Source organism: Pyxicephalus adspersus, chromosome 11 (genome assembly GCF_032062135.1).
Source record: "Pyxicephalus adspersus chromosome 11, UCB_Pads_2.0, whole genome shotgun sequence".
Classification (NCBI taxonomy): domain Eukaryota; kingdom Metazoa; phylum Chordata; class Amphibia; order Anura; family Pyxicephalidae; genus Pyxicephalus; species Pyxicephalus adspersus.
The window spans coordinates 6,654,142-6,674,845 of NC_092868.1; the positions used below are offsets into that span (position 1 = coordinate 6,654,142).

Below are 20,704 nucleotides of genomic sequence, written 5' to 3' on the forward strand. Positions count from 1 at the left end.
TGATAGATGCGATCATTTGAACGATACAAGAAGCGCATGAGCGCATGCTCAGACTATGGACAATCACTGAACGTCCGTACACACGATAGATGGTCAACGATCGTCGTCCAATCCGATCCGCCGGTCCGGTCGTTCATTTCCATCGACTATCCTCGTTCGTCGGCGTTGTTGGTTACTTTTTTTATGAACAATTTTTGGCCAATCGGTCGTTCGTCGTTCGTTCGTCGTTCATTTCCAACGATAAAAATTGGAATTGTGTACGCAGCTTAAGGCATCAGTCGGGTGGTTTTCAGGTTTTCAGCCAAAGGGCTGGTGCACTGAGAGTGTCTGATAAAATTACACATTGTCAGGAAGTTAGCAAAGTCACAACTTCCACTCAAATTAACCCCACTCTCTCAGAACCACAAGGCTGCAGCGTCTCTATATAATTTTACAGATATATACTACTTTGATCTTTTTGGGTTTCATATACCAATACATCCATAGCTTTAGTATCATTATGAAGCCAGTGGCTTTTTTCATTTTTAGTAAACATTGAAATCAGAGAACTGTTGATCCAGGGAACATCCGATTGCCTCAAGGGATCCCCCTGTTTCCTCCTGTTGGAGCAATTTGAACCAGTTTTTTTTTTTTGCCTTCTTCTGGAACCTTAGGGTTTTCATCTGCAATATGTTTATTTCCTTATCTTGATGGATTTATGTCTTTTTTAAACTATCTAACTATGGAACTATGCAAGTTCATGGTGACAGCATGCTGGCTCTGGTGTTACCACTCGGGCCTTTGCAGTGCTAGGTCCCAGGTTCGAATCCCAACCAGCACATTTTCTGCATGGAATTTGCAGGATGTCTGTGTGGGTTTCCTCCCACATCCCAAAAAACATGCAGCTAGGTAATAAGCTTCCCCTAAAAATTGACCTTAGTCTACAATAATGACATATGACTATGTTAGGGACGTTAGATTGTGAGCTCCTTTGAGAGACAGTTAGTGACACAACTATGGACTTTGCACAGTGCTGCATAATATGATTGTGCTATATAAATACTGTGTAATAATAATATAAGTAACTAATAAAGTATAACTCCATTGGTCCACAGTAAAGGTTTCATCACACTTTGTTCACTGGGCCAGGATAGGAACCTCTAGGAAACTTTTTAAACCCCCTGCAACAGAATAATTAACATTTTGCCTAAATAGCTAAATGAGCTCACTTTTAACAAAATGATTCACTTTTTATTCAACCCTATTTATTTAATTTGCTTAGCCATGGAAAACCCAAGTATCCAACATCTTCATATGAATCTGAATACACACAGTATGCTGCTCCATCCTAAGTACTTAAATTGCAACGATGATGATTTAGACCTAAGTCTACAGTTCTAGATCTCCTGTTTGCAATTTTCTCCATAGTCTCAAAGGATCCATGTGTACCATTTAGGATGTATGTATAGGATATGGAGATTTCTGTAGAGTTGGATTATTTGTTCAACAAATCTACAATTCAATAAATTGTCTCCCTTTAAAAACAATCTTAAAGCAAACTTACCTCAATCCTCCACAAACAAACAATTTTCATGCTGTTGTTATCCTTTGAGAGGTAAGTTGAATCAGTCGTACCATCTCGTCCTTGCATCACCTTTTTTAAACTCTCTCTAACCTGAACTGACCACAAGTAAGCAAGCAAAAAGGAATTTACAGGAAGATGTGAATCGTGTGTGATTCTGCGGTGCACTCATTTTATATACACGACGTGACGTGACCTAGAGATGTATACACCCAATGAAGTATAAAACCTGTCAATGGTATGCAGACTACACTCACAAGTTACAAGTTTTAAAGATATAGTTTTTATATACATAGGCATCAATGAAAAGTGGTGTCCAGGTTTACATATCCATGGATTGTCGTACTTTCAATATGTTTATGCCCTACAGTACTCAGTAAAACAAAGAGTAGAATCTAACACACTGTATACACACTGGTTTATTCAATGATCAACAGTTACTCCTAACATACCGCAAACCTTAATAACAACATAGCATTGAAAGCTCCTCAACTCGTAATGTCTAACTAGTTAACATTAAAACCAAATTCCCAGATGAAAATTTTGTAAATAACATTCCCAGGCCAATGTTTTAGCTTAACCAATATCCCCAGATCCAACGAAACCTTAAATGACACATGCACCTTTGGTACACGTTGGCCTTTAAGTCATGGTGCCATCCTATATGCAGCCCACTTAGAGTAATTTCAGAGATCTTTATGAGCAACACTGGCCAGAAATGTACAACCTAGTATAAAAAAGTGTCCCCACTGAGTCATGTTCACTCTGCTAATGTATGGCCTCACTCATGGCAACCTCCAGTAATCCTGTAGGACACAGCTCTCATATAGCATTACATGGGGCTATGGGTGTGCAGAATGAAAGGGACCACATACAATGAAAACTGACCTAGGACACATTCCAAAGCAAGTCGGCTTTGGGGAGTGAAATTTGCTGGTTTTAAGGGCAGAGGCAAGTAATTCTTTAGGTAGGATGAACTTAAGATGGCACAAGGCCTAATAGGACAAGGAGTACTGTTCTTGTTTAATGTATGTATTCATTGGCAATTTAGTAATTCCAGAAGAGAATTTCAATTAGCCCTAATAAACCGGTCGACTGGTATGTGCCTAGCCCCAAAAATATCTAGCCACATTTCTTTATATTTAGATATAGTATTTTGTACATATTTATACACTAAAAACTTCCTCTGTTGATAAGAGTTTGTGTACTAAGCCAACATTTCTTGTAAATAGCTTGCTATTGGTTTTCCATATTCCCTGAGGCAGCCCTCTGGGCGTAATGCATTGGGAAAGGAAATCATTTTCTTTTCTATACAAACATAGCAATATCAATCAAAGTGTGATCTATTTGTACTTTATGTTTTTTGTAAGGTATGCATATTACTGTTTTATTCATGTAACAATAATAATTATTATAGCTATGTTTTTATTCTAATATAATTTTGAATAATGGGTGCCTTTCAAATAGCCTTCTCTCTTAACAAATTTCAACCAATACACTAGATTACAGCCTAACTCCAATATCAAGCCATGATCAAACTGAACCACAGAGGAACAAAAGGGTCATCAGACTTCTGTTACTTTGATAGAAACAATCATAAACCTATTTAATAGTGCTTTTATAAGCTTGATGGTAGAGAACTGCACATTGTGAGTTCTTGCTGCAGGGAATGTCAGGATCCTGATCCGAACCCAGGGCTGCTTTTGTGTTTGGAGGTAATGTTACTCATTATGCTATCTAAAGTGCTGGATAGCCCTCTGCCTGTTTTCACAGTCAAGCTTTCCTGATACCCTGTAGTGTCATGAACTCTGAACTCCTTGCTTCTCCCCCTGACTTCCTAATACCCCCCTGTTTTTCTAACTGTCAGTTTTTTTACACAAAAAGCGGTACATTGAACATTGCAAATTTATTTTACATTGTAGGCCTATAAATCTTAGGCATTTAATAATAAACTTTAAGTAAAAAAACACAAAAATCTGTTAAAACAAATAGTGCATATATATATATATATATATATATATATAACTACAGTAGCATATATAATATAAATATAAAATAATTATAAAAATAATATATAAAGATTTCTTTGTATTGATCTCAATACAGCTATTTTGTATTGACTCCAATACAAACTTATTTGAATTTCTCACCGTGCCTCCCGCACAGACCAACATATGCACCGACACCACCAGGAAACCCTGAGGAACATCATTGCATTAGCCGGCTGAAGATGGGAGGAAGAAAATGCTGCCCGAGAAGGAGATCCGACAAGCAGACTACCGGGGGACGCCGACGGGACAAAGTAAATGGGTTATTTATGTTTTTAGCTACCCCGAGTGTGGCTCGGATTTATATCTTTTTGCATGTTTTTTTACCCCAAGCCACACTTGGGAATACCACCAGGGGGGTCTCTTGAATAGAATAGCATTTAAACTGGTGTTTCTATCTCCCCTGAAGAAACCTTTTAGTGAAACGCGTCAGTCTTAGGAACATGTATTACCTCTATGAACCTCAATTTCCCCATTCTGATCTTTTAGAAATGTTTCTATAACTGTACCAGGATAATACTTTTAAGATAGGAGATCTCTGTTAGAATAATAATGTTTTTGCATTATTTGCCACAAAGCCCTGCTATTTATACTTTTATTTTTACCAATTTCTGATATGTACAAAAAAAGACTATATATATATACTGTGATGAATAGAGAAAATAAAAAGTATATAGTTTTGCAGTGAAGCAAACTCAGTAAAACAGTTTAGTCACATTTTATTTTTATATTATAATTTTTAAAATTTTATTTTTAAAATATGAAAGGTGCTTTAGTTATAAGCTCTGCTCACTTTTCTTCTTCTAAACTGCAAAACCCACCTTCTCCTTTGCATCTCAATAACATGAAGTGTTCGGTAGTCTAACAAAAGGGAGTTGAAGAGGGCCAATGACAAGGGCCGGATTTATACTTTTTGCCCCCAAGGCCAGCTAGCTTGTGCTGCCCTGCCCCCAACTAATACCAGTCTTTGACGCTGACACATGCAAAACACACCAACAATGGTGTTCCACAAAAACAAAACAGAGAAAAAGGGGAGAGAGAGAGGAGGAGAGAGAGTGAGAGAGAGACAGAGAAGGAAGGAAAGAAAAAGATAGGGAGAAGGGAAAAGAGAAGGAAGTAGAGAGAGAGAGAGGTTTCGGTTCCACATAGAGATGTTTTAGAGATGTGCCCCCTTGTGGCAATGCCACCCATAGCAGTGGCCTTGTGGGAAATCCGGTCCTGCCGTCAACACTGCTTGGGATTTCAGCTCAACACAACCACAGTTGTCATCTCCAACAGGAAATTAGAAGCTTCTAAAAGGATCAAAGGGTGTTTTTATGCTTGTAGCATACTAAAAAAATACTGTATGCAGTTTTTAAATTTGAGCAGTTTTTTCGAGATCCACATCTCACAATTACATCACTGTAATCACTGTAATCAGTCTCGATCTTGTGCCTAAATGGCTTGTGAACAAAATATTTTGGTTGTTTATAAATGCTTCCGCCATATTGGTTAGACCATATCGTCCATGTCTGTTGGTTATGTATCTGTAAGCTTGGACACTCTGCCATGTTGGCTATAATAAATAAAAATAACTTCAGTTTGTTTGTTTGATGGCGGCATATTCCGTCTCCTGTTCCTCTGTAGCAACTTTTGGCTTCAGCTTTGAAAAGTCAACACTCATGTATTGCACATCGTCATCGTCATTCACTTCTGATAACATTTCTTGAGGTGGCGGCTGATCTTTTTGAGGAATTTGCCCCACTTCAGTTGAACCCTACGGGAAAGTCCAAAATTTTATACTGTGGATTTCCTTAAAATTTCTGCCAAAATCTAAGCATTTAAAAAAAAATATTAAAGAAGGCTACATAATGTATTGAGAATTATGAAAACTCTTTAACCTAATTTTTTTTTTTCACAGGAAAAAAATAAAGCATAAAAAATGAATCAGAAAAATGAAAAGCTTTAGTGAACTACCAAAAAAAATAAAAATAAAATTTAGATAAAAAAAACATAAAGGGAAATTTTACAAAACTAAAGAATACAAATCCCTAATTAAAAGAGAAAAAATATATTTTGTTGAAAGCATATCTATCATCACATTTTTTTATTTTATATAAAAAGGTGGATAAGTGAAAAAGTGGGGTTTTAACTTTTTATTAACATTTGAAAGGGCGACCACTCCCCTTCTGCCTATACCGCTACAACAGTAAACATTAAATGGGAATCCCAGCGCCTCCTGGGATATATATGTCATATGTCCAGCCCATGCTGGAACGCAGAAGGAAAATGGGATGGTGCGCTACTGGACTGGGATCCTAGTGTTATTTTTTGGTTGTTTCAGTAATAGTTCAACTAAGCAAATTTCACCTACACATATTAAATTGTGCAAATTTTCAAATATCCACTTCTGATGAATATTTGATATTTTTTATGTCTAATCTATTCACAACCATTTGTAACCCCCAAAAAATGGCATCTTATGATTGGTCAGCTGCTAATTTCCCTTCATACCACTTGCTATCCATTCATTTTCCCAGTCACGGGAAGAAAAAATGTGAATCAATCCAAAAAAAACAGCAACATTACGGACATTTGTGCTGGAAGTTTTGTAGAACAGTAAGATCAGTGATGTTCAAGAAAATATTTTTTTTTTTTTGCCAAAGATGCAGTTATTTCTGATTTATTGGAATTGGTAAAAAGAAAACATCAACTAACAATAAAAAAATTAAAAAATACAAAATATATTTTCTTGGGTAACTCACATTAGAAAACATTTCCGCATTGCCATAGATAGGATCAGTAACACTGACATGGGTCTGTCTTGAGCTTTCTTTTTGCTGTATATTCTGTCTTCTGAAAATGGAACAAAAAGTGAAAGTAACGATAATTAATGTTGGAAATTAAGTCCAAGGTCTGTAGTTGGTACTTATATATAAATAGAAAATAAAAAGCAAACAATGACATTCATTGGTGCCCTTTATTAATATTATTATTATTTTATAATTTTTATTAAACAGGATTTATATAGCGCCAACATATTACACAGCGCTGTACATTAAATAGGGGTTGCAAATGACAGACGAATACGGATAGTGACACAGGAGGAGAGGACCCTGCCCCGAAGAGCTTACAATCTAGTAGGTGAGGGAAGTATCACACAATAGGAGGGAAGATATGTAGTGGTGGGAAGTAGTGAGAGTTTAGGATACAGAAGAAGATGGGTAGGCAAAGTTGAAAAAATTGGTTTCGAGGGCTCTTTTAAATGAGCAGAAAGTAGGAGCAAGCCGAATAGGATGAGGAAGACCATTCCAGAGAGTCGGGGCAGCTCTAGGAAAGTCTTGGAGCTGTGCATGTGATGAGGTTATGAGTGAGGAGGTTATTAGTAGGTAATTGGAGGAGCAGAGAGAGTGTGACTAGGAGGGGGATTTTTCTATCAGGGCAGAAAGGTAAATGGGACAAGAAGTGTGGAGGGATTTGAAGGCAAAGCACAGGAGTTTGAATTTGATTCTCAGGTGAAATGGAAGCCAATGGAGAGAACTACAAAGAGATGTAGCGGAAGAGGAGCGGAGGGAAGGATGGATGAGTCTGGCTGCAGCATTCATAATAGATTGTAGAGGAGAGAGTCGAGTTAGTGGAATACCAGAGAGGAGGAGGTTACAGTAGTCCATATGAACCTAATTTTGGTAACACCGCAGTTCCTATTCCATGTCATTGTTTGATCCCTTGTTAAATATGTCCAAAGCAATGAGCTCGTTTAGTAAAATAATGAAGAGAACAAAGTAGTAAATCTGCAATGCTGGACCCAGAGTCCCCAAAAAGAATCCATGTTGGACTGTAAGTAAACTTACAAACATATACATATCTTGGTAAACTGGCAAAGAGGGGTAAAAAATTGGCATCCCCAATATACATTTTGGAAAAACATATAATTAATCTGCATGTATGCATATGTTAAATCATACTCATACCCAGGACCACCATTAGATATTTTGTACCCCATACTAGGTAAACTTTCTGGCCCCCCACTTTATGTCTAAAGTTCTAGCTCTTTTGATACAGAAATACCCCTTGTCACCCCTGGATGGCAGCATTGTCCATATCTACATGCATGGTTTCTTAATAATAAGTAATTTACACATTGAGTTCTATTTATAAAACAGGGAATCTGACATTCCCTCAAAATGACATTTCAGGTTCATGTGTATTAGTGCAGCAACTGATTCCCACTAGGGAATATTTGGGGGAATGTCAGAACCCCTGCTTTATTAAGAGAACCCATTAAGTTGCTCCTATGAAATTTAATGATAGTGAACCTGTGTCTAGACAATAGACACTAAAGCATTGACCTATTGCAATACACAGTGTTAAAACAAACCTTCACTGTCCTTTCTAGCTGCTTGTACTGTGAAGTAATTTCAAATATAACAATAAAGTGGAGTTTAAGTTGTTTCTATTTGCCTTAGTAAAAGCCAATGCATATTTACATTACATTAGATTACAGTGCCAAGATTCTGGTAGAATTATAAAAAAAACAATTGATTAATTTTACCACAGTGTTTCTATCTACCAAGGTAAGTGAAGGATTGTTTTTAAAATGTTTGTTCAGAATATTTTAATGTTATAAAGGGCATATTCTTGGCACAAGTTCACCTAAAGCGGTATAAAATGCTTTTTTTAGTTTCATTCATTTTTTTATTTTTTGTAATTTTCTTTATTTTAGTTTATTTTTTCAATGTGTTTATTTATTTATTTTGGCATTTCTTTTTCATTTATGTGTATTTGGATTTTTATTTTTAAACCTTTTTTATATTCATTTGTATTTTTTACATTACTTTTTATTGTACCTGTGCCAAACGTAACCCCTCTTTAGCTTTATTACCTTCCAAGTATCATATCATAATTATGTCAATTACAACTAAAAATATTTAAAATGAAAACTTACTTTTTGTAAACCACTAATAATATTAAAGCTCCAATCACTATCAATAAAATAACAAAACATCCAATGTATATTGAAGCAGCTGGAAACATTGATGATGCTGAGAAGAAAAAAAAAGATTTTATAATTATGAAATAATTTAATTTTTTTATTCAATATTATTGCTGGTCTATATTAGCATAAGAAACACTCAGAATGTGTCATTGTGTATTGTTGTGTTGGAGCCTTACCTATTTCAATAAGTAGCACCTGGACCAACTCCCCGTGCTGGTTGGAAGCCACGCACTGTATATGTTGACTTTCTTCCATGTTGACCTTTAGGGTCAGTGTGCTATTGGTCACTGAATTAGATGTCTCTGTAAAAATACTGACATTGTTATTCCTGTGGTTTGAAATATTAACGGGCACCCCATTGATTTTCCACTGTAGATCCGAACAAGGAAAGGACTCAAATAGACAATTACATACAAGCTGATTTTGAACTTTCCAACAACTGGAAATTGTTCCATTGGCAATTTTAGGCCCATCTATAAAAAGGTGAAAGTTGAAAAAAAAAATTATGATCACATTAATATTTATATTCTTCTTCCTATTATTATTAATATTATGAATATTATGTCAAATAATGTACAGTCAGATATAAATATGTGGGGCTCTATTTATAAAGCCTTAATGTGACATTCAATCCAACATCCTTTGTGGAGCATCTTCCAGGTCAATGTTTTTTCCATGACAGTGATTGATTCTCCAGTATGTTTAGTGAATGCCAGATTCACTACTTTATAAATAGACACCAATATTGTGTAAAACGTAAAGTTTTGTTTTGGGGGGTTAATAAATAATTTTTATTGCTGGTTGTGCCTCCACTGTGAAGATTTGTTCTGTCTATTAGCCCGAGAGCCATAGTCACTACGAAGGAAATTGGGCAAAATTTTAGCTCCCAGTCAACGGTCTACGAAAATTTTTTTAGGGAATTTAAGGAGATTTTTAGGAGATGTCCCGTAACCTTTTGTTCCATCTCTGGGACAGGAAATGAAGGATCTTTTACTTATCAGTACAGAAACAACAGCTAAAAGGAAGGGTTTTAATATCCCAATATTCTATCCAATGTTAACAAAAAATTTGGCCCGATGCATATATTTAACTAAAAAAAAAAGCAAATGTCAATTACCAATGATGAAATAAGCACTAAAAGTTATAATAAAAAGAAACCTCCATACAACAATGTGGTTCATAGACATGCTTAGTGTCTGACATTTTTGGGAGTGGAGGCTGATGGAGGCCGACAAGAAGAGCCTGGTCATTTGACTTGTCAATGTCAACTCCTTGGTTTTCCATTGTTCATATATATCTTGTTCACGCTATCTCTACTACAATATTTGTGTAGTGGCTCCACTGACCACAAACTGGAGCCAACATTTCATGAATTGGATGGGTCTGATTCGTGAGTAGAGTAGAATAGAGAACAAATAGCGATCTCCCCTCAGCTTTTTAAATCAACCCATTCATGAAAAAAAATTATATTATTTGTTTAATTTTTGATTTGAAATAAAAGAAACATATGAATATAGAAAGTTAATATTAACTTACATGTTATCTTGAAGGCAACTGAAATATTTGATGTTCCGTGAAGGTTTGTGGCATGGCAAGTGTATAATCCTTCATTGGTGAGTGATAAATTGTGGAGAATGAGTTTATCCGTAGTGGACAAAGTTTTTGTTTCATTGGAGGATTTCCACACCATGGAGGATTCTGGTACACTGTCAGCAGAACAGGACAAAGACAGCCCTGACCCCTCTGGAATATATATAGTATTATTGGCATCCATGGCACATTCCTTATTATTATTGGAGTGTTTGATAATGATGAAACATTTGACTTTTGGTGGTCTTGGAGGATCTATAACAGAATTTGAAAAAGCATGAGCATTTTCATGTTACAATAACATGAGCACATAGAAAAGCATATTTTAATGAACTTACATCTTATCTTGATGGTGACCGATGTATTTGAAGTTCCGTGAATGTTTGTGGCTTGGCAAGTGTATAATCCATCATTAGCGAGTGACAACTTGTCAAAAATGAGTTTATGAGCTTTTGTTTCATTGAAATATTTCCACACCAGGGAGGATTCCGGTATACTGTCAGCAGAGCAGGACAGGGATAGCCGGGACCCCTCTAGAGAGTGTATTGTATTATTGGCATCCATGGCACAATCCTTGTTAGATCGCTCATCGGAATTTTCACTAATAATGGAACAATGGATTTCTGGTGGTCCTGGGGGATCTGTAATGATATATTAAGAGAGCATGAAAATAACAGAAAATAGTTCAGAATCTCAAAAAGTTTTCAAAAGTGGTAATCATATCCCTTAAGGTGTAAACAAAGGAATTGTGGAGAACATTTTAAAGGAATAAATAAATGAAAGAAAGAGTAAAGGCTATATATAGCTTATATTTAAAGTAAAACAAAGTACAGTTGACAATTTAAAATACGAAAACCTCTGGAGTGCCAGGTTTTCAAAAATTCCGGATTTTTGAAAGTTATACTTACCTCCACACACAGGCCAGCTTTTCTCTTGCAGCACTTGCGGACATCTGGCACAGTTCCAGAGAACAGGCTGCAGGGACATCCTAATGTGTATTCAGTGTAGCAAGCAAGACCTAACAGCTGTTTCTGCAGAACAGCGCCATCAAAACATAAGTGGCGAAACAGTGTACTACAATCCCTGTATTGAAAATGCGATCTGAAATTTATGCTGGAAAACTGGAAGGAACCAGATTTTGGATTTTTGATTGTCAACTGTATACAATATACAATCATACAGATATTGAGTCCGTTCCCCATTACAACTTCATGGGGCATGGACTAAAAACCAAGACAAAAACAGCTAATAGTATCTTAGCCTGTTAAACATCTTGTGACCACAACGCATTTTGCCTATTTGGCTTCTTCAGGGGTATATTTAAGACACAGTTATTGTAAATTAAAATAAAAAGAAAAAACTCAATATTGATATCTATAGTGACATGCAAAGAAATAGCAAGACATGGGCTAACTTTAGTTTTAGAAATGATAGACTAGGAGATTAATAACACCCCTAAAAAAAAAAAAAAAAAAAAGGTTCGTATGACTCCTTAACATTAAAGCGAGGCTAAAATGCAACCCAGGGTAACCTGGTGGCTTAGGATCTAGCACTCCTCCCTAAAAGCAATAGGTTCAAATCATGGCCAGAATACTATCTGCCAGGTTTTTTTTTCCCAAATCTCAAAATTATATTGGTTGGCCAAATGGCTTCCCTCAAAATATTGGCTTTAGACTATACTAGGGACAATTAAAGCATACATGTGTATTATATACATTGTAATATATAATATAGGCCATTTCAGGACGACAGCAAGACTTACATCCAATTCCTATAGTAATTTCTTGTTTAGTGGTCAATATCCCTTCGAGCTGTACTGTGCATGATAATATTGAGTTGTTCTGTGCCTTATTTGCGGTGAAGGTGATGTTGGAGAAGTGAGTCTTTGTGCCATTTGTATGATTTATAACATAGTTTTCCCCTTCAAGGTCTTTGGTATTTCCTTTCCATATGATTTTGGGGGTTATCCCTCTACAAGTTCCAGGAGATGTGCAGCTTAGTGTCACCTCCTCTCCATCAAGCCAACTCCTCATGGGTGAGATGTCAGGCTTATCTGTTAGGCCTGTAAGGATAAAACAAAGAAAACTCTCAATACTGTAAAAGTCAATACTAACCATTTAAATGCTGATACTAAATGCCGGCCCCATGCATTGTACAGTGATTTTGAAAGTGTCCGTTTATGCAGCCAATCTGAGTAGAGACTGTTTGTACTTTTTTATTGTTTCTGGTTGAACACAAGTGGGCAGTAGAGTGGCTGAATTATTAGCTTCCTTCCTATAGGAAAATTTCACGCTCCATAATTATTATTAATATTATTATTATTATTATTATTAATAAACAGGATTTATATAGCGCCAACATATTAAGCAGTGCTGTACATGAAATAGGGATTGCAAATGACAGACTAATACAGACAGTGATACAGAAGGAGAGGACCCTGCCCCGAAGAGCTTACAATCTAGTAGGTGGGGGAATTTCACACACAATAATAGGATGGGAGATATGTAATGGTAGGAAGTAGTGATGGTTTCAAAAGACAGAAGAAGATGGGTAGGCAAGTTTAAAAAAATGGGTTTTGAGCGCTCTTTTAAATGAGCAAAAAGTAGGATGAAGCCGGATAGGACGAGGAAGACCATTCCAGAGAGTTGGGGCAGCTTTAGAGAAGTCTTGGAGCCGTGCATGTGATGAGGTTATGAGTGAGGAAGTCATTAGTAGGTCATTGGAGGAGCACAGAGTGGCAGGGGGAGTATTTTTTTTACCAAGTCAGAAATGTAAGTGGGACAATAACTGTGTAGGGATTTGAAGGCAAAGCACAGGAGCTTGCCCTTGCATTGTATCATGGATGTAGGGGTTACAAAGAAAGATATTCTGAAGGCAGCGTGAAGTGTACCCAAATGCATTAAGGAAACACATTTCTCTGTAAAGGGTAAAAAGTATTAATGGAGAGTAACAGAAAAAAATGTAAAACTTAAACATAAAAAAATAATACCAATTTGGATGCTGCCTGGATGTACAAGAAGATAGTCAGGGGCAGTATCAGTATCTTAGAAAGCGGCCAGCTAGGGATGAGCGAGCGAGAATATTAGGTTCTATCTTGCAGCAAATCGGGCCTTTCTCGCTTACCGAAAATGTAAGCGAGAACGGCCATCTGATTCGCAAAGAGGTCGAACTCTCGCCAAACAGGGCCATTTCCAGGGCATCATGCAGCCCTGGAAATCCTCTGCGATCCCTGGGTTAATTAACCTTTAGTGCCCCGGGAATCTCACACTCTTCTCAATGAATGCAGCAACACCTTTGCCGGGCATCTTCTCAATTCATTGAGAAGAGTGTGCAATCCTGGGGCACTAGAGGTTAATTAACCTCTAGTGCCCCAGGATAGCACACTCGGGTTAATTAACCTCTAGTGCCCGAGGATCGCATGAACAGGAAGATTTCTAGGGCTGAATGCAGCTCTGGGAATCCTCCTGTTTTAATTTCCTCTTATGATGGTTTCACGAAATTGGTTTGCCGAAATTTTGCGTAACCATTGGAAGTTTGAGGAATTCTTAGTGAGAATGCCAGAAGCATTCTCGCTCATCCCTAATCTTCACCACCGACTTTATGGCAGAATTTTGGGTGCACAGAAGTCTTCTTTGGCTAGTGGATGACTGGCCAGTGATGATGTGGCTCCTGCAACATGCCTTTTACTTTTTACGTTGATTTAATGTACAATTTCACTACAAATAGAGACCCTCAAATAGTGTTTTATCTCTGCACCAGGCACCTGTGCTGCAGCGTGCAGGTATAACTTCATGGAGTATAGGAATCAGTAGGGGAACCAAGACAGCTTGTTAAACTTTAAAGTTGTCCCTGCAGTGGTAACCAGAGGTGTTCTATTAAAAATTAAACTTGTACTCCTATTCCCCTCCTATTGTGTGATACTTCCCCCACCTCCTAGATTGTAAGCTACTCGGCGCAGGGTTCTCTCCTCCTTCTGTGTCACTGTTTGTATCTGTCATTTGCAACCTCTATTTAATGTACAGTGCTGCATAATATATTGTATATAATACTAATATTATTTTTCAAAAATTAAAAAAAAACACAAACAATGTTCATGAAGTGTACATGCATTTTCTTTATCTACCTCCCTCACAAAGAAAAAAAAAATTGAGACAAAGAACTAGGCAGCAGCTTTGCCTATTGTCTTGAAAACTAAAATTGATCTTTTCCAGTTTACTGACTTGTTCTGCACTGTGCCACTATATACAGCCCAAGGCCAGGCTTTACTTTACTTTACTTCTTCTTTTTGTTATAATTGTCCCTCATGATTGGTGATCTGATGACTTGTGGGGTAATATTCAGGAATCAGCAGGATAAACAGAGATTGCACAAATCCAGATAAGGGATGAAGCAGAAGCAGGGAAATTCGTGCACTGCAGGTCTATAGGTACAGCTTCCTCTCCAGCAGGGAGAACAGTGAGCAGCACAGTGGTGACATTCCCAAATCTCAGCCCAAATCTGGTGAGACCAGCAGTCATAGGCACCAGTACCTAGGATGATCTCACACAGCAGCAGTAGAGGCACAGGAACAGTTACATTTCTAAATGTTTCCTCTAACATAGTTTCCTCTTTCCTCTAAAAAGTTTCCACTTTTTAAGTTCAGGTCCGTTCAAGTTCACGCTATGAATTTTTAGAAGCTTACATCCAGAGAATTATTTGGAAAGCCCCATCACTGATATTGTCTAAGGTAAGCAATATCGGAAGGGAAGGATTTAGGAATGTATTATATACCATAACCAATACATAGATTGTTTTGCTACTGTGACAAAATATTATTTTTCTTACCTGTTACTTCTATAAAAGGCATTATTTTTTGGTAGTTGAATCTTATATTATCTTCTACTCTGAAATAATAGCTACCCTGATCTTCATATAATGGATTTTCTATGTACAATGAGCAGTCCCCTCTCTGTACATCTCCAATCAGAAAGAATCGGCCATTGCTGGAAAACCTTCTGTTATTAGAAGCCACCGGTGTATTACGCCATTTGTACCAAATTCCCACAGCATTTCCAGTTAAGGTTTCCGTTGTTGGCACAGTAAAACTACATGGAATGTACACACACAATCCTCTCTGGACAGTTACATGGGAAGAAACATTTATACTGTATCCAGGAAAGGCTTGACTTTCATTACCTACAGATTAAGAAAAAAAATGTGAATTATCAGATTTCTTCGCACAATAATTTACAATCTATAAGAATTAATTTGCATCTTGTGGGGTTAATACATAATCATATCAAAATAACATGAAAGTATTAAAACCTTTTGTAAATATATTGAAACCAGAAATGACTTGTGACACATGATTTACCACATGTATGCCTCCCTAAATGTTTCTTTTTGCATGATTATGCATTATACTTTTTTTATTATTTTTTATTTTACTTTTTATTATTTTCCAATTTCTAACAGAGCCTATTCCCATCAGTTCATCATTATTAAAAAATAATTATAATAATAAATCCAAATTTTTATTTATATTTTTTCCTATTGAAGATTTTGGATCATTTTGGGCCTGGTGACAACATAATCAGAGGAACCTCCGGATTAGGGGACTAAGACAAATAAAAAGTTAGGTCCCATGCCTATCTTACTTACTATATAATGGAGAAAAGGGTTCAGTCTGACATTTCATAGTATCACCCAATGGAGCACCTTACTATGTATATGTTCTACTTTATCTATTGTATGGTTATCTTTTCCTGATGTATCTAGATTGGTTCTTTTCCTCTTTAGATTTTGGGCATTCTTTAACATTGCGGAGTGTCCCTGACGTAATGAGGCCAGCGCTGCTCCCTTAATATTGAGTGCCAGGGTCTTCCAAGAGACAAGGAAAACTCATGGCTAAAAAGCGGACAGCACCGAAGAGGTGAGAATTAAAAGAAGTATGGTCACTTTAGGGTCTGACTCTTTGAAGTTCAATATATAGGGAATACTAATCTGATTTTCATATCAATATCACTTTTACAGAGGCTTGATTTTCATGACATATAAGCATGCACTAAATACTTTTTAGAAATGGAAAGCTTAGCACTACTTTTGCTTTTAAGATTTGTCCTAGATTTGGTTAGATTCTAACAAAATTGATAATCCCCATAAAACTGTTCAAGCTAGAATGACGAATCCCTGTCTTGTGTGTATATAAAGGAGCTAATGATTGTTGTCAAGAATCCTGGCGGTAAGCTTTCACATTGGATGGTGGACAATAGGGGGCTGCTCTTCCACTGATGTCAGAAGGGACCCCTGATGGCCACAAGCCAGAGAAAATGTTCATCATCAAAACAGGGCTACAGCCATTGGTGTACAGTGGTTATAAGCAGCGATGAACATTTTCATTGGTTGAGGGGTTACAAAGTTCGTATCACCCAGGCCCAAAGGCAAATATTTGCCCCTGTTCAGACAAACCTCCCTCAATTCAAGAAAAAGTGTGTTCAAACAACACTAGCAGACACAAAATCTACTCACCTCTTAACAGTTGGAATATAATAAAAATGAGGATGTGGTAATGGCACGGGTGACAAGTACTTCTTTCAAATTTCATATTAGAAAGCTTTAGTCCACAATTCCTAAAATACAATAAAACTGTCAGACATGAGAAATATTAATCCAAGGCACCCTTACGGGGCTTTTTACTAGACCACAACCTAGATGTGCCAAGAAACAAAAGTTGTCACATGCAAACTATTATATTAGCTTCATCAGATTGCATTGGGACAATATAGAAAAACCCAATAAAAAGAAAACATCTGTAAAGTTTGTTGTTAATTGAATAAATGCATTTATCAGATACCAAATGGTCCAATCTAATGATACTACCATTTATATCAACCCCCAAGCAGAAGAAGTGGAACCTTGACCAAAACCTTTTATTATTTTAGATAACATTGGTACATGTTTAGGTACAAACAGCCTTCTTGGATAAAATAGATCTTACCAGTGGAGACACCAATTTTTTACAGAATTTCTAATTCCCATATTTTGCTACGTCTGTGTTCATTGGAGACATTCTGCGTCATTGTAGCTACATAGAAGGGGACATTTCCATCAAATGGGCACAGATGGTAATAATAAGAATCATGATGCTAGGTCACTCAATTGGCAAAACACAAAGAAGAAATCCCATTGACAAGCTGACATACCGATCTCTCATAAAGAATTATGTTTGTTACGTTACCTTATCTGCTATTGATCATCATAACCTTCTCTATTCCAAATTCTTGCCATGCATGTCCATAGAGGTTTTATACAATCAATCCATTTCAGTCCATTCTTCTTTCATGAGCTGCTTTTCTCTATTACTTCTTCTTCGTGTGTGATTGGAATATCTGAGTGATTTCAGGGAGGTTACATGAAACACACAATGAAAAGCAGAAGTTAGACTGGTTTGGAAAGTTTTTACTTCTGTTGAAATGTCCTCACAAGTTAATACAAATTTCACATGGTTCATTACTCAATGTTTATTTAATATTTTCGTAATTATATTGCTATAACTCTTTTTTTATAATTGTAAACAAATATATAAAACATATATATAGTCATGTGATTGTCATGTGTGTTTCAATTTTAAGTGTAACTTTTACATTTCATAATTTTAATTGTAAAGTTAAAAGTAGCAAAATGTACAAGTTTGAGTGAGTTTATAGAAATAGAAAGGTTTCGTACTGATGGTTGGTTTTATTTCTGTTTTCTGTTTGTAAGTGTATACAGCCCTAGGGTTCCTTCAGAGGTTGCTAGGGGTTCCTCGTGCAATGAGCAGGTTGTACCCCCTCAGGTCAGTTTAAGTGACCCCCAATTATCTCTTTGGCTATCTGTAAGGGTGACGTTCTTCCCACTGGCCAACAAGCTAATGTACTGTGAGCTGTGGATATAGTAATTATCGAAGTAAACCCTTAAGACCCAAAGTTATTTAAAGGATTTCCCATATTAAAAAGGTCAACAAAGGGGGGCGCGGCCGGAAGCGGAAGCGGATGGTAGCTTTTGCTTGAGGCTCTGTAGCGTGGCTAAAGCACCGGAATAAATAGCGACTTAAACCTGCTTTTTTTCTTCTCCCTTTTACTACTGAATAATTCAGGGAACATCACATAGCGATGGGTAAGAGGAAAACCGGCTATACACCGCGGAAATTAACGGAATTCTTCACAGCGTCTGATCAGCATGTCCAAGATGGCGCGGGTAGGCGGGCCTCTAGACATAGTAAGAGTGCAAACGGCTTTGGGGATCAGGCCGCAGGAGATGCAACAAAGAGAAAAGAGGGTGATTCGGAGAACACTTCTCGTTCTTCATCCTCACAAGCGAGCCCAGTCAAATCTAGACTGAAATTGACGAATCCGGAGGACGGAGTGAATGGGGTAAGCCCTGCTATATTTCCTATATCAGAAGAAACGGAAATTACTGACCCTATAGGGACCTTCCCTACATCTGATTGCCCGGTTTCGAATACTACTCTTAAGGAGATGTTGATATCTTTCCGTAGTTCCTTGCACCAAGATTTTCTTACATTAATTCACCAACTTAAAAATGATGTGCATAAGATAGGCGATAGAGTGGACCATATTGAACATAAGATGGGAGATTATGCTGAAGCACATAATGAATTGGTGGATTCACTTACTGATACACAAGACACACTGCAACAAGTTCAACTAAAACTTGCCAATATGGAAGATCATTCAATGAGAAATAATATCAAATTTAGAGGCATACCAGAATCTATACTCCCAGCGGAACTAAGCAACTATATTTCTCAACTTATCTCAGTGCTGATACCGGGGGCTGCTCCTTTTGAACTCTTGATAGACAGAGCACATAGACTTCCTAAACCTCCGCACCTTCCTGAAAAAGTATCTAGAGATGTGTTGGCGAGAACCCACTTTTTTCATATCAAAGAACAAATTATGGCTAAATCAAGACAAGATCCTAAACTGCCGGAACCCTATTCTAATATCTCCCTTTTCTCGGATATATCTCAAGCCACAGTATTAGCAAGAAAGAAATTTATGTCGGTCACCCAGACATTAAGAGAAAACCATATTCAATATAGATGGGGTTTTCCAGTCAAACTTATCATTTTTCGAAATTGCTCCACTTTTACAGTAAAGAATCCCCAGCAAGGTTGTGATCTACTGGACAGCTGGGGCATTCACCCATCTGCTCAATCACATACATCTAAACCAAGCCCAAACCTGGGCCGTTTATCACCTGAATGGAAAACAGCTTAGTTTATAACCTCCTTGAAGAAAATTTGCATGATGAAAAGTAATCCGGTGCAAGACACCATGTCTCATGCTTCCCGTTTTTTTTTTGGATGTGCAGTGTGTCACTGCTTTTTGGATCCATAAAGGTCCTTCCTTTTTACTTCTTAGTTCAAGTTCTTTTCTATACAATCGGTTCTGGTTATATTTATGTCTCTATCTGTCACAATGGCGCTGTTATTTGTGTCCTGACTATCGTGGACACGATGAGTACATCTTTACAATACAGCATGCAGCTAAACGTAGAAAAAAAGGTCTCTTGGGAGACAAAAGATTTGGATGATGGGGCTTAACATTCTCTCTATTAATGCTAATGGACTCAATAGCCCCTATAAAAGATGAGCCATCTGGGATGAAGCTAAAAAGCAAGGCTCCAATATTTTATGTATACAGGAAACGTATTTTAAAAGAGACAATATGCCAAATTTTTATCATAAGGATTTTCCACATGTTTTCCACGCTACATCTCCTCAGAAGAAGAAAAAAGGAGTAACAATTGCGATAAAGGCTGATATATCCTTCTCCCTGATTCATAAGGACATTGATATAGAAGGAAGATATATCATTCTGGTGGCTAAAATTAATAATGTCACAAGAACTTTGGTCTCTATATATGCCCCAAATGTTCACTCAGTGAAATTTTTAATTCATGTCCTCAAAAAGGTGAGGAAGATTCGAGAAGGCTCACTTATAATATGTGGGGACTTTAACTGTGTTCCAGATAGTTCATTGGATACTTCAAATAGCAAGAAGTACACAAGACCGACGTTGAATGCCCTGTTGAGAAAAGAAGAGCTTTTCGATGCCTGGCGATGTCTTCACTCAGCAGAAAAGGATTTTACTTTTTTTTCAGCTCCTCACCAATCATACTCGAGAATTGACCTGTTCCTTGTGGATAAATGGACTTTGCAGCAAGTATCATTTTCCTCAATCCATAATATAACATGGTCGGACCATGCACCTGTGCCTATGTGTGTAGCTGCGAACAATGATTCCTCATTTTCATACCTTTGGCGAAATGATGCGTCATTGTTTGCACGGGATTCTACTAGATGTAAAATTCTACAAAATTTAAAAGAGTTCTTTTATTTAAATTAGTCACCAGAGGTTACGCCATCTACCTTGTGGTGTGCCCATAAAGCCTATATGAGAGGAATTCTAATTCAACTCTCAGTAATTGAAAGGAAAAGGAGGGGTCGGCGTATAGATGAAGTGCTTGAGAAAATTAGAGACCTAG

At 37.1% G+C, this 20,704-nt stretch overlaps 1 protein-coding gene across 1 annotated transcript; it reads right to left on the reverse strand.

Moving 5' to 3' along the window:
• Positions 1 to 1,821: 1,821 nt before the first annotated feature.
• LOC140341396 (sialic acid-binding Ig-like lectin 10) lies at positions 1,822 to 17,541 on the reverse strand. Its single transcript, XM_072427128.1, has 10 exons — positions 17,391 to 17,541; positions 16,682 to 16,782; positions 14,999 to 15,349; positions 11,937 to 12,236; positions 10,513 to 10,815; positions 10,121 to 10,429; positions 8,761 to 9,057; positions 8,534 to 8,630; positions 6,354 to 6,444; positions 1,822 to 5,365 (listed from the first exon to the last, which is right to left on the reverse strand). Exons 2-10 carry the CDS (start codon positions 16,755 to 16,757, stop codon positions 5,186 to 5,188), a joined length of 2,004 nt encoding a protein of 667 aa, XP_072283229.1. The 5' UTR covers positions 16,758 to 16,782; positions 17,391 to 17,541; the 3' UTR covers positions 1,822 to 5,185.
• Positions 17,542 to 20,704: the final 3,163 nt, after the last annotated feature.